Source organism: Squalius cephalus (genome assembly GCF_949319135.1).
Source record: "Squalius cephalus genome assembly, chromosome: 15".
In the NCBI taxonomy this organism is placed as follows: Eukaryota; Metazoa; Chordata; class Actinopteri; order Cypriniformes; family Leuciscidae; genus Squalius; species Squalius cephalus.
The window spans coordinates 31,281,556-31,295,923 of NC_137136.1; the positions used below are offsets into that span (position 1 = coordinate 31,281,556).

Below are 14,368 nucleotides of genomic sequence, written 5' to 3' on the forward strand. Positions count from 1 at the left end.
ATAAATGTTATTAAGCTTCAATTTTAATGGATATAGAATATTAAACAAATTTTAAATGCATAGCAATACATTTTATTAAAAGAAAACAAACAAGCATTTTTACATTTTCTGCCTCTCATTTGCCACCCCAATTGAAGAATGACCATGTTAATGTTTAACACATACATAGGTTATATATTTTCAAACACTTGCTAGTGGATGTTGAAAAATATTATAGAAAGTCGAATTTACATACAATCAACTCATTACTTACGTCTGTGGTGATTATCATAAACAACAAACAAAAATATTCTTCTTAAAAAATTGGACTTTTATTATGAAAGACGTTAAATGGCTGCTGTGGTAGTGTGTACACATGGATAACACACCGGTATCGCTAGATTTACCTGGAGGATTTCCGAAGTTTTAAAGTATTTAGCAGCATCAAACTGTGGTTTGAAACACTTTCTAACTTCCAACGCGGATTATCTGAAGGTAAGGCGAGTTTAAAGGACAGATTGAGTTGAGCACGCGACAGGATCTAATGTCACTGCTCGCGACTGAAGGTCATGATTAGAAGAGCTTCAGGAACACATTTATCACACTATCATTGATGTAAATCTAATTCTTGAGACTAAATCTGCGTTGTAAATGGTTTTACAGCATGTCTGTGTTTGGAGGACTGTTGAGTCGCGTGGGGACTTTCTGCGCGAGACACTTCAGCACAGGTGTGTGTGTGTGTGTGTGTGTGTGTGTGTGGATTCTCCTTTCATTATTAAATCTGATTGATTGTGCGTATTGTCCTCTTGTTTAATATGAGTAACATGATGCATGTCCTGTATCACACAGGCACCTGTGCTAGAATACGAATGCACGCCATTCCCAAACTGAAAGAGGTGGATCGATGGACGGAGAAGAGAAGCATGTTTGGAGTCTATGACAACATTGGGATATTGGGTGAGTGACTTATTTACACATATACAGTTAACCCTTAATTCATTGCTATTTATTAAATGGTGTTCATCTTTGTATTTCTATAAGAAATGTGTTGTGGTCCCTAGTAAAGTTCTGTCATTTTAAAATTGGTTTTATAAATCCTCATCCAGTATTCATGAACTACTGTAAAAATGTGGTGTAGGAACACTAGAACTTACTTTCACCATTTCGCCAATATTCAGTGTGTTAGTAGTTAGTAGTTGCTCTCAAATTGATTAGATAAAATTTGTAATACAATATATATATTTTTTAAAAGAACACTTTTTTTTTTATTAAATGCATGCACCAAAATAACAATACACAGCAAAAAAAAAAAAAAAAAAAAAAAAAAGTAAGTAATTGTAAATAATCTGTATATATATATATATATATATATATATATATATATATATATATATATATATATATATACAGATTATTTATTCACAATTATTTAATATTTACCTTCTTAATAAGAGTGTAAAATGCCACACAAGAAGTTCTGTAAACTAGTAATGATGCAAATAAATCACTGTATTCTAATGGGTCTCATTTAGCTATCAAGGTTTAAATCTGAGACTCGATTAAAATATGTCTTATCATTTTTAACTCAGTTGTGAAAAGGATTGAACCCGTTCAACCAGGATGGAAAACATAACACATGGACAAATATTGCATTAAAATCATCACAATGTTCAAATAACCATTTTCTAATTCTTCTATGTAAACCGCCCAGCCCTAGGCTGGATTGTATAGGCCAGGGGGTTTCAATCCTTTAGATGCCACAGATCCCCAAATATGATCATCCTCATATGAGGGACCCCATCTTAAAATTTAAAAGGCAGCTAACTTTCATGTATGGAGACCAAATTTATACTGTGAAAATTAATATTATAAATGTGTAAAAAAGTGTTTCTATTATATTTTTTACTCACTATATTATTGTGCTGTAATGTTGATGCATGTATTTAGATGTATTGATTTATTTATCTTAATGTTTCATTTTATATAGTGTATTTATTTTAGTTTAAATGGATCACGACATGAGAAATCAAATTTGCCTTGATTATTTAACATATAGGCCTAAAGGTTTTTAATACCATTAAAGCATCCTGCAAGTTTCAGAACTTAAAACATCATCCTCATTATTAACACAGCATTTATTTAATCAGGCTTCAAAACAACTCGTTTTGATATTGGGGGATCTGTGACATCACATGGGCAAATGTATTTGCATATGAAATCCTCCAGAGCAAGAAGAGGAACAGTTATACATCATCACACCATAGGCCCCGCCCACTGGCGTTCAGTCACTTAAAGGGATAGTTCACTCAAAAATGAAAATTATCCCATAATTGACTCACATTCAAGTCATCCTAGGTGTATATGACTTTCTTCTTTCAGCCAAACACAATCAGAGTTATATTAAAAAATGTCCTGCTCTTCCAAGCTTCATAATGGGAGTGAATGGAGTTTTTGAAGCTCCAAAAAGTGCATCAATCCATCGTAAAAGTAATCCATACGACTCCAGGGGTTAATAAAGGCCTTCTGAAGCGAAGCGTTTTTGTAAGAAAAATGTCTTCCAGTAAAAGCCGTACGTGAGTCTAGTTCCGGCGGAAGAGTGACCTCTGACCCTCTGATTTCTTTGCACAAAAAACAATATACGGAAAAACTATTATTAACATTATAAGTGAACATATTAAAATAATTGATAACACTTTACGATACGGTTCATTAGTTAATGTATTCATTAACATGAACTAACAATGAGCAATACATTTGTTACAGCATTTATTAATCTTTGTTAATGTAAGTTAATAAAAATCCAGCTGTTCATGTTAGTTCACAGTGCATTAACTAATGTTAACAAATACAACCTTTGATTTTAATAACGTACTAGTAAATGTTGAAATGAATATGAACTAAGATTAATAAATGCTGTAGAAGTATTGTTCATTCTTAGTTCTTGTTAACTAAGGTAGCTATTAGCTAACTAATGAACCTTATAGTAAAGTGTTACCAAATATTTGAAAAGATCCCTGTCAGGACCCCTTTAATCTTATTTTGCCCTCTTTGTCTTTCTACTTTTGGACCAGCATTTGTATAGGGAACTGCTGTATTGTTTCCACAGACCGTGGTGTAACGCTGACTGTGTTTGACTGCAGGTGATTTTAAAGCCCACCCTAAAGACCTGATCAGAGGGCCGGTGTGGCTCCGAGGCTTCAGGGGAATAGAGCTTCAGCGTCTCATCAGGAAGAAGCGGATGGTCGGAGACCGGATGATGACGGAGGACAAGCACATCCTGGACAAGAGGATCAGCTTCCTGTACCGCCGGTTCAACAGATACGGCAAACACAGATAGACTGAGCGACAGCTGGTGTGTGTGTGTGTGTCTCCTTCATTTGTATCCATGTGAAGTTCATTTTGTGTCAAAAGCTGCAGCTCTGTTTATTAAACCGTAAAAAAACCATCTTTGTCTTCATCATTACAAAAGATCAACGTCAAGGATTGAGATCAAATGTATGGAAGCTTGTTTCTGCCACGGAATAAAACAATTTTGTATCTCACAATTCTGAGGGAAAAAAAGTTTGTATTGTGAGATATAAACTCAGATTTTTTTGTGAGTTATAAATGTGAGCAAAAAAAAAAAAAAAACAGAATTAGGATATTAAAAGGTTGCAATTACCTTTTATATTTGTAAGTTTATAGCTCACCGTTCAGACTTTTTTTCCTTGCATAATCTCACAATTTATGACTTGCAATTTGTATATCACAATTCAGGGGGAAAAAAAATTCAGAATTGTAGGAAATAAACTCTGAATTCCACTCAGAATTGCTAGGAAAAAAGTTGCAATAATATTTCTTTTAATCCTGTGGTGAAAACAAGCTTAACATAAAAATGCTCTACACTAATTTACTTATAAAAAAAATAAAACATTTCTCATCAGTTGAGTGATTTCCTGTAAGTGTGGAGGTTCTGCTCTGGGATCAGTGAGAGAGGGAACTGGGACTGGGGAATCCGGTGAACGGACCCTCTGTAATGACTGGCGTCTCCGACTCCATCTGTGGGGGAAAACACAACAACACGCATCTTAATAATGTCACTATAATGGTGTTTGCTAAGGCAAGCTGATCATAGTTGAGGTCGAGGTTCTGCAGAGCTTGTGTTCGAGTGACTCCTCAAATCATGTGTCTTCAAGAAGGTGTGATGTTTTAAAAAGAGTTATTGGAGATGTACGTCCCCTTTCTAAAGTGACATTTAAGAAATTGATCAAAAGTGACAGTAAAGACATTTATAATGTTACAAAAAAATTCCATTTCATATAAATGTTCTTCTGAACTTCATATTCATTAAAGAATTGGTGAAACATTAAATAAATCATGGTTTCCACAAAAAAAAAAAAAAAAAAAAAAGAAGCACAACAATGTTTCCAACATTAATAATAAGAATTAGAATGATCACTGAAGGATCATGTGACACTGAAGACTGGAGTAATGATGCTGAAAATTCAGCTTTGATCACAGAAATTAATTACATTTTAAAATATATTCACATAGAAAACAGCTATTTTAAATAGTAATAATATTTCACAATATTGCTGTTTTTACTGTATTTTTTAATCAAATAAATGCAGCCTTGGTGAGGAGAAGAGACTTCTTTCAAAAACATCTTACCGACTCCAAACGTTTGAACTGTAATCTGTCCCAGGATTATATTCTTTAAAAAGATCTTGGCCTGGTCTTTTATACCTGTGCATCTCTCTCTCTGTCCTTGGGAACGCGATGCCTCTTTCTCTTGGGTCCACCAGCGGACTGAAGAGCAAACGCTGGAGAAGAGCCGTCTTCATCACCGGCGAGAGCGGGATCTAAAGCCTTTCCTTCATCCTGTTTCAACACATCAAGTGTGTTTAGTGTCGTTACAACAAATAGAGTTAAATTACTTTCAAATAAATCCGATTTAAAAGCCGAATCCGCATTGGGTGTGAACACAGCTTCATGTTAAAGCAGTTTTTGTTCCTCACCTCTAGTGGGATGGTGAGCTGTGCCGTCCTGTAATCATCTCCATACGAGTCCAGAGTCTTCATCAGAAACCTGAGGACACGTGAGCAGATGTTACGCTGTGTTATGAATATGTTATATTAAGACACTACCAAGTGACAGGGTTCTCTTAGCAGCATTCGTTAGGAGAGATTTCTTTCCTTAAGAAAAATACCTGAAATATAACAGAACATGCCCTTTTACGAAGTCTTGATTTTGTTTTTGGGGGTGTTATTAGACTATATTTTCATGCTTGATTGTTCAAAAAAAACACATTATATTTCACATTATTACAGCACCTCTCTCCCCAGTCTGGCTCGAATACTGATGTCGATGAAGCCCCTCCTTCCGAAATATGAAATGTGCTGTGATTGGTCAGCTGGCCCAGTGTGTTGTGATTGACAGCGCGTGTTCGGGAAATGTCCCGCCCCTTCATAACTGAGAGCTCTTTGGTGTAAATTTTAACGATGGCGTCGATTTCAAACCAATTAGAGCTCGATTCAGACAATGATAACGAACAAGAGGACAGTGTGGATTTCACAGGACGTTTCAGAGTGGTATGATTGTTTTAGGTCATTTTCTTATAGGCCTACATTATAGATATGATGTTATCCACCATTTAATTGTGATATTTGTCGAAAAAACTAAAGTTCGTCAGCCTTGGGAAGGTCAAACAAATGAGTTTTGGAAAAGGAGTGGAAAAACTGTCTCTCTTTGACACAGCAGCAGCTCAACCAGGACTCGTCCACTTCCTCCGTGAGCGGGGATTATTTAAATGAGGAACACTGACATAAGATCATAAGATCTGGAAAAAACACGTTGCTCAAACAGCAACATTACACACTAACGTTGAAAAAGTGGAAAAGCATATTAGGACCCCTTTAAATAAATAATACAAATACATTTGCGGATATAATCAGAATTTATGAATTTATATTGGACTCATGGATGTTAGTGATAAATGCCTTTTAATTCTTGCCACTTTATTTTTTATGTTGGGAATTTTTTATTTGTGAAGAATTTTCATGAAGAAATGTTTTAATAAAATGTAAAAAAAAAAAAAAAAATCGTGGCAGAAATGACAGAATCATTAGATTAATTGACCAATTGAAAAAAAAATATTGTTAGTAGCAACCTTAGTTATTATTATTCCATTTATGCCTTTAGTAATATGCACTGGTGTTTTTTTTTTTTACAGAAGTGCGCAAAATTGATGTCCGGTCTAGGAAAATTGACATCTTCATCCTTTAGTCAAATATTAAGATTTTGTAAGCATATTGTAGTCGACTGTTTTATTTGTGGTAACGCAATGAAACATGCCAAATTGTGCAACATCATTTTTGGCCAGCCAGGCTGTCTTACAAAGAAATTATGAACATGCAAAAACAAGAGAGAACAAACCAAATATTTAAATTCATATTTTGATGTTTTAATCAAATGTGTGGGGTCATTAAAAACAAATATCCCCTCGGGACTCACTCTTAGCCACTGCTTTTATTTATCCTTCAACACCATACTCATGGCAAACTCAGGAGTGATAAGGTTTAAAATAGTGTTTCTTTCTAAAACAAAGTGCACGTACCTTCTTTCCTTCCTCAGTCGGCGTGTCAGTCTTTGGACCTGGTGAAGCCGTCCCAAAATCTTCTCATTTACCTGAGAACGGGTTCATAGGACTTTTAGTCAAGAAGCCTTTCACTTAAATGTATAGATCAGCCCAAAATTAGAAATCCATTACCATTTACACACATTCACATCGTTCCAAAACATTTTTTTTTTCCATGGAACACAAAAGGTGAATTTCTAAAGAATATCCTGAGCACAATTTCAAAATTTTCCACTCAAAACTTAAAAAAAAGAAAAGAAAGTCATATAGTTGGGTTTTTAATCTTTTAGATGCCACGGACCCCCAAATATGATCATCCCCGTGTGAGGGACCCCGTCCTGAAACATCACAGGCATCTATCTATTATAAACACCCTATTTAGACATTGATTTTACTGTTACATGTATTATGTATTTATCTATTTTTGTTTACTTTTTGATTAATAGAAAACTACTATTTTTATTTTAATCAAATTTATTTATTTATTTACTTATTTTTAACTTATTCTTTATTCGAATATTTGGAAAGATTTTATTTCCTTAAGCAAAATATTAATATTAATATAAATATTAAATATATAGAAATATTAAATACATAATACAAAATATTTAAAGGCATCTATCTATTATTAAAGAATATTACAAATCGAAAATTATTTTCTATAGAAAATAATTTTCAATTTTTAATATTTATAATGGAGAGATTTTATTTCCGTAAGACAAATACCCAAAATATTAAATAAATAATCATAAAAAAATAAAAGGCATCTATTTAATATAAACATATATATATATATATATATTCTAATTTATTCTACTCAATAGATAAATAACCAACTTTTTATAAATGTAATTCACAATTTTTCATTCATTTATTTATTTGAATCTAATTGATTGATTTATTTACAGTTTTTCTCTAGTCTTTTCCCCGGCCCCCAGTTTGAAACCCCTGCTCTACTTCACCGTTTAGGGCAAATGCAGAAGCGGTTCACCTGTTCAATCTCTTTGCACCTCTTGCTGAGAGCTTGATACTTGCTTTTGTCCAGCTCTCTCCTCTCGTCTTCCCCGTCCTGTGCGGGGCCGGCAGGGGCCCCATCATCCTCCAGGAGCTCACTGCCGCTGGGGCCCAGCTCCACTCCACCCGTCTCCAGCTCCGCTTCCAGGATGTGGCCCCCAAACAGAGGAGGTAAAGCCAGACCTGAGAAATCCTCCATCATCTGAAGCACAGGAACAAACACAACGATGCTTTGTCTTACATACACAAGAAGTGATGTTCAACAGATGCATAGTGCATTCATCACGAGTGCACCTTCTCACTCAATATTCAGTTTGTACAATAATATTACTGACCAAGCATAAACTAAGCATGCTTTTCTAAGACCTATAACAGTTACCCCCATGATATGCTTGTGAATAAGCTAATATAATTGACATTATTAAAAACTGTTAGTTTTTAGCAGTTTTACTGATTGGGTTAGATTCAGCTCTGTACTCACCTTTGATGTGATGTTATAAAGAGCCACACATGATGTCCGATTATTGTAAATACTGAAGGTATCTTTTATACTCCTCATCCGTTCCGTCTACATATAATTGAATCGATGCATCCAACCAAAGCATGTATTAGCCTATGTTATATAATAAAATAAAACTAAAAACCTTCATTTTTAGCTACATTACAGCTCTCAAAACAACGAGATCTAACATAAGACGCGTTTTAAACACGTAATTGACCGTTGAGCCAATCCAGAGCGAATGCGTCACCAACCCTTTTTTATTAAACTACATTTCCCATGATGCCTGAAGCACAGGAGGACTACAGAAGCAAACATGGCGGGCAGTAAGTACATTTTGCGTGTTAGCCGCTTGAAACATGACATGTTTTAATGTAGTTCAGTTCGATCGTGTTGTACAATAATAGAATCATTAGGGAGTTGAGGAGAGGTATATAAAATATTCGTGCAGTAAAAAACAATTAATGTATAATGTGCGAACACGAGAATGACCTTGGTCTCATACTAGCTGTGGTTTTCCTTACTGTGTTTTAAACATGAATTTATGATTTATATCGATATGAGAACTTATATTTGTTGTGCACCTATGGCTCCTTTAGAAACATGACTAAATGTTTTTGTGTTTTGTTTTCGATACCACGGTATTCTCAAAATGTATTGCCACAATTCAGCACTACTGTCTGTTGTATTTACACTAAAGTCTTTACTGTCACTCCTTGACTCCTTGCTGAATAAAAGTATCAATTGCCTTTAAAAAAAAAAAAAAAAAAAACCCTTTTGAATGGTGGTGTATCACAGTTTCTAACAGTCCTTAAAACATTGTAATGCACAATATTACTGTTTTTGATCAAATACTGCAGCCTTGATGACCAGAAGAGACTTTTTTTCAAAAAAATACTTAAAAAAGCATAATTATTCCAAGTGTTTAACCTGTAATGTATACCACAGTAATACCACAGTATTATCATATAATGTCATTACTGTGCCATGTCAAGTCATGCACTGTAATTAAATGACATTAAACAACACAACCAAGTAAGCGCGCCGCTTGGCCCGGTGGTGTCTGCTCTGGCAGATCTGTGCATTTACTCTTTCTTTCTTTAGTTGGCAGGTTTTTGAAGAATGCTTGGAATAAAGAGCCTGTGATTACAGTTTCCTGTGGACTCGGACTGCTGGGTGAGTGTGAGATTAATGCACATGATCGCATTATCAGTGTTCGTCTTCCTGCTTTATGAATCTAACATATATGTATATTGTTTTTTCACTCAGCTTGTATTCTGCCGGCTGTGAGCCCTTTAACAAAGTACACAGGAATGATGAACAAAGCTGTTCCGTTTAATTATCCAGGTATGTTATTCTTCTACACAATGTCTGAATAGTTCTGGGCAGTTCTATGTGGGTGTTTCTCCAATTAGAGGAATGTTTTAATATATTTCAGATATTGTAAACAACAGAGTAATGTTGTTATTATCAAAGAAATGAGAAGAAGAGGACATCTCTTCCACTTCTTTAGGAATCCCCATTTATTTAGCAATAACATTTGCTGTATGTTAAATATATATTGTAGATGATTGTCAGTCATCTGTGTTGAAAAGCTTAAGCTCATGCGTATGCAGTTTGCTAGTTTACCTGTTAGTTTGATCTTTTTAATCATGTTTGACTCTCTTCAGTCCCGGTTCGAGATGATGGGAACATGCCAGACGTCCCAGCGCACCCTTGTGACCCACAGGGGAGAAGCCTGGATTGGCTAAAAAACCTGTGAAAAACCCTTCAGAATCCTGTACAATCCTGAATCCAAACCCTCCTTTACTTCTGTCTCACTAGATGAATAAAAGCTCTTTATTTAATTATCTTGTTGTTTTTTATTGATATTTTAGCCTTTACAAACTAGACTTGCCACATCTGGTATAATGCTACAGTTTTGAAATGCTTATTGGCTTTTTAGCATCATTGTTAGTATATAGAGATTGACACCTAAACCAACAGAGATTAACTTTGTTTATTGAAGTACATTTAAAAAAAAACAAAAGTCTATAGAGTTATCATGATGTTAAAACATTCAAGAGTCCAAAATATATGACTGATCCATAGAGACTGAATCCTGAGCCAGAAACATCTAGGGCAAGTAGTCATGTGTCTGTCAGGTGGCTTCATAACACATACGCATTAAAATAATAATCAAAATAGTACAGCAAAGCATCCAGACTGACTTGTACAGTAAAGTCCTGCTTTAAATGCCAGTGTTCAGTCGCAGGAGTCTCTGGGATATTTAATAAAAGTACAATGTCAGCAGGGATCAAACCTGCTCAGCCGCGATTACATCAGTTCGGAAATTAAAATTACAAACTAATACAGGCTGACATGCAGCGGAGTCCAAAAGTCTGAGCAGTGTCTGGGATAACACATTACAGGCAACTTGAGTTATGTAATCAGATTACTAGTAAAGTAATGCGTTACTTTTACAATAAAATATGAGTTACTTTTTCAAATAAGTAACTCGAGTAATCCACATTTCCTTGAGCCTGAGGCTTCAGGTCACTTTTGGTGTGAAAGGGTCAAAAATATAACTTTTTTAGTTATTAAAAAACAAGCAAGCCCAGCCCAGGTGTGAAAAGTAATGCAAAAGTACCTTTACTTTTACTTTACTGTAACACATTACTTTTAAAAGTAACTTTCCCCAACACTGAGTCTGAGATGCTTTTCATTTCAACTCAGAAATGCATCCTAGGATTTCAATGAATGAGAAATGAACATGGCATTCCACTATTTGCAGATCTCTAATCAAGCGTAAACGAGTGTCATTGATCATGTGACTCAGACGGTCAGATCTTCTTCTTCCATTGAAGCTCAAGGTGCTCAAATCATGCAGAGACGCATCAAATATTAAAACTATGATCATTTTTCAATTAATCTTACTGAAATTGTTATGCTGATGCATTAAGAGAACATTTGTATTAAATATTTCAATATTCTCAGACTTTTGGACCTCACCGTATTACAGTAGACAGTTACATATATAAGGTTGGAGATTAACCTTTTTTTTTTTTTTTTTGCATTATTCAATTTAAGATATCCTTATAATAGAAAAAGTTAATAAAAGAAGGCATCAGAACAAACACCCTGGAGTGGAGAAAAATAATTATGAACAAAGTTAGCGTCAGTTATATTGGTTTCAGTGTACAATCTTTTAAGACAACAGACCTTAGTCAGGTTAGATGCCGTACTGAATTTAACGCGGATGAAAACGAGGCTGTGAGGGATAGACGTACAGTCTTTACAATGGCACAATGCTATAAACGTCCTAGATCACGTGATTTCCACAACTCACATTTAAAGTTGTGGAGTTTTTGTCTTCAGTAAGACGTTTTATCAGCTGAACAATATATGTTGTTAAACAATCCATTCAACACACTGTAATTTTGCAGCCTCGCTTTCATTCCTCTCAAAAATGTAATGTGGCGCTACCCTGACCAACATCTGTTCAGAAACAATTTACTTAAAACACAAATTCACAAGTAACTGAATCATATATTTTTAGGTTCATTTTAAACCAATGGACATAGACATCTCCTCTGTCCCAAAATTATAGCAAAAACATGGGGAAGAAAGAGTTTGGAAACACTTTATTTTAAGGTGACGTAGTTACACATGTACCAGTAAATTATGCATAATTATAAGTAACTAACCCTAAACCAAACCCTAACCATAACTCTATAGGAAGTACATGTAGTTAATTAATATTACTCAGTACTTATACGAGTAAATACAATGTCACTACGTCACCTTAAAAAGTGTAACAGAGAGTGTTTCATGTCTTTTATTTTTTAAATTCAACAGCACTTCACTAGTCACATCCTCCAACACGTCTACACTTTCCAGACCTTTCTTTCACATCTTCAGATCTTCTCTCTGCACACAGCCTTCACATCCCTCACCTAGAATCTGCTGAAACTCATGACTACAAGCTTTAGTTTGGGAGATTTGGCGTTTAAAAGAATACATGAGACAAGAGACGAGAGCTGAGAACATCTTCACAGCAGACTGTCACAAACACAACGCTCTTCCAAAATCCTTTCCAACTCTTTCAAAGTCCTTCTGTAATTATACTCCATTTTCCATTCGATTTATTCCTTCCTTTTGACACCAACAGCCTGCATACCTACTTCTCCTAGAAAGTTCCAGGATGCCTTGTCTTTATTTAATGAAAACTTCAAAAGTTTTAATTTTTTTTTTTTTCTGAGAAAGTATCTTCTATTATCATGTGTGTATCAGTATTGTACAGAAAATTCTCTTTGTAATAAAAAAAAAAATTCTTCAGTGCTCAACAGAAAAACAAAATACAGCATTTGTGGAACGACATGGCAGTGAGTAAACAATGACAGAATTTACATTTAGATGAACCATTCCTTTATATATATTAAGAGTTGCACAGACTAGTCGACTTTGATGTTCTGCCATGACGCTTTAAAGGAATAATTGACTTAAAAATGAAAATTCTGTCATCATTTACTCACCCTTAAGTTATTTCAAACCTGTATGAATTTCTTCTGCTGAACACAAAGGAAGATATTTTGAGGAATGTGGGTAACCACTAGCCTGGTTAAAACCAGACCATTCTCAGTAGTAACTGAGTTATAGTCTGGCAAAGCTTCATTAATAACTCATTTCCAAAGGGGCGTCACCAACGGACGTCGCTCAAATGCCTCTGGGCGCAATTGGATAGACCTAAAACCAATCAGAGCGATCGTCATTGTGTAAAGACATATGCTGCGTCCAAATTCGCCTAAGTTACACTACGCCATAAAAGTATGTACACTTTTTGTGAAGAAAATGTATTTATTTTTGAATGTGTAGCAAAAAAGTAGGCAAGCTTTGGGACATACTACTTCATCATCTTTATCGGACGGATCTGTCGTGTGCATCCTGTCACGTAAACTGCCCTGTCAATCATCGTGTCACAGTTAAAATCCTCTATTAAATCTAATTTAATTTCCTACCGTTTCGGAGAGAAATGTAGTAGCACGTTCATCTGCCAGTGGGTCTTTCATGGAGACTGTCCTCATGTGTTTGCAATTTGAATATAATAATGCATTTAAAAGTTGGTGCGGTTCACCAACGGACGTCGCTCAGATGCCTCTGGGTGCAATTGGATAGACCTAAAACCAATCAGAGCGATCGTCATCGTGTAAAGCCCGCCTCAACGTTTCTGATTGGTGCCGCGATTTCTCGGCCATGGAAATGGGCTTGAATGAGCTCTTTGCCAGACTACTTGCAGAGCAAATCTAAATTTGCCAGAAGTTGTCTGGGTTTTCCCAGGCTAGGTAACCACCAGACAGTTGATGGACCGCATTGACTTCCATAGTATTTTTTTCCTACTATGTAAGTCCATTGACTGTCCATCAACTGTTTGATTACCGACATTCTTCAAAATATCTTCCTTTATTTAGAAGAAAGATATTCATACAGGTTTGAAATAACTTGAGGGTGAGTGAATGACAGAATTTTCATTTTTAAGTCAACTATCCCTTTAAGCTTCATCATGGCCTATAGAGGGGGCAACAGGATAAGAAATCTTTGAAGTCTACTTTTACGCTCAGTTTCTAACAGTTAAAATGACTAAAAATAAATGCATACTCTGAGAGCGCTCCACAAGATATGTTTGATAACAGAGCATCTAGATGCTCAATATTGATCGAGTGAATGCAGGTTTTAAACAGCTTATTGTACACGCAAGTTAATCGCTGTCCTAAACTAATGTGCTGCCGCATTGTAACGCACACATATAAAAAGACATGTAGGAGCAATAGCCTTGCTTTTAAAACACTGTCGTCTATAATATGAATTCAAATGTTATAGGTCAGATTTCCCCCCTCTCTATTCCATGTGCACTCATGCGAAATACATAAAAACCCCTTGAAATATTTCATAATCTGATAATGTAATACATATATAACATACATTTGATGCACTGAATGCTAATTGATCATTTGTCTGCGCTTTAATCCTATTGGTTACTGTCTAAATGTGTTTCTGTTGGCAAAAGTGTAAATCAAAATTTGCATATCAAGGTTCAAAGCATTAGTGCATTCGGCATTAAGCATTAGTGACCTTATTCCAGTCAGCATCTGTGGTTGTCGATCCAAGGATCTACTCTATTACTGGGGCGGAGCGATCATTGGTCACCGTCTTCCTGAGTCGAATATGGGCGAAGGGATTGATCCTGTGAAGAGGCAAAGTTTAAATCAACTAAGCCATCAGAC

At 35.3% G+C, this 14,368-nt stretch overlaps 4 protein-coding genes across 6 annotated transcripts in view; 2 read left to right on the top strand and 2 right to left on the bottom strand.

Moving 5' to 3' along the window:
* The first annotated feature begins 305 nt into the window (after positions 1–305).
* mrpl51 (mitochondrial ribosomal protein L51) lies at positions 306–3,900 on the top strand. Its single transcript, XM_079893670.1, has 4 exons — positions 306–474; positions 643–707; positions 829–936; positions 3,120–3,900. The coding sequence occupies exons 2-4, from the start codon at positions 644–646 to the stop codon at positions 3,314–3,316; spliced, it is 369 nt and encodes a 122-aa protein (XP_079749796.1). The 5' UTR covers positions 306–474; position 643; the 3' UTR covers positions 3,317–3,900.
* On the bottom strand, positions 3,377–8,347 carry tfpt (TCF3 (E2A) fusion partner). Its single transcript, XM_079893669.1, has 6 exons — positions 8,091–8,347; positions 7,587–7,811; positions 6,575–6,645; positions 4,977–5,046; positions 4,705–4,839; positions 3,377–4,017 (listed from the first exon to the last, which is right to left on the bottom strand). The coding sequence occupies exons 1-6, from the start codon at positions 8,166–8,168 to the stop codon at positions 3,943–3,945; spliced, it is 654 nt and encodes a 217-aa protein (XP_079749795.1). The 5' UTR covers positions 8,169–8,347; the 3' UTR covers positions 3,377–3,942.
* Positions 8,348–8,364: 17 nt separating this feature from the next.
* On the top strand, positions 8,365–9,955 carry ndufa3 (NADH:ubiquinone oxidoreductase subunit A3). Its single transcript, XM_079893674.1, has 4 exons — positions 8,365–8,434; positions 9,213–9,284; positions 9,378–9,455; positions 9,779–9,955. The coding sequence occupies exons 1-4, from the start codon at positions 8,425–8,427 to the stop codon at positions 9,868–9,870; spliced, it is 252 nt and encodes an 83-aa protein (XP_079749800.1). The 5' UTR covers positions 8,365–8,424; the 3' UTR covers positions 9,871–9,955.
* A 2,311-nt stretch (positions 9,956–12,266) lies between these two features.
* LOC307171812 (BAR/IMD domain-containing adapter protein 2) overlaps positions 12,267–14,368 on the bottom strand; it is a 33,086-nt gene continuing 30,984 nt past the window's right edge. For 2 of the 3 annotated variants that reach the window (XM_079893672.1, XM_079893673.1), the window contains exon 15: positions 12,267–14,328. In XM_079893672.1, coding sequence (XP_079749798.1) covers positions 14,256–14,328 — 73 coding nt within the window. In that variant the 3' untranslated portion in view covers positions 12,267–14,255. The remainder of the gene's footprint in view (positions 14,329–14,368) is intronic. The other variant, XR_013823604.1, reaches the window with a different exon arrangement.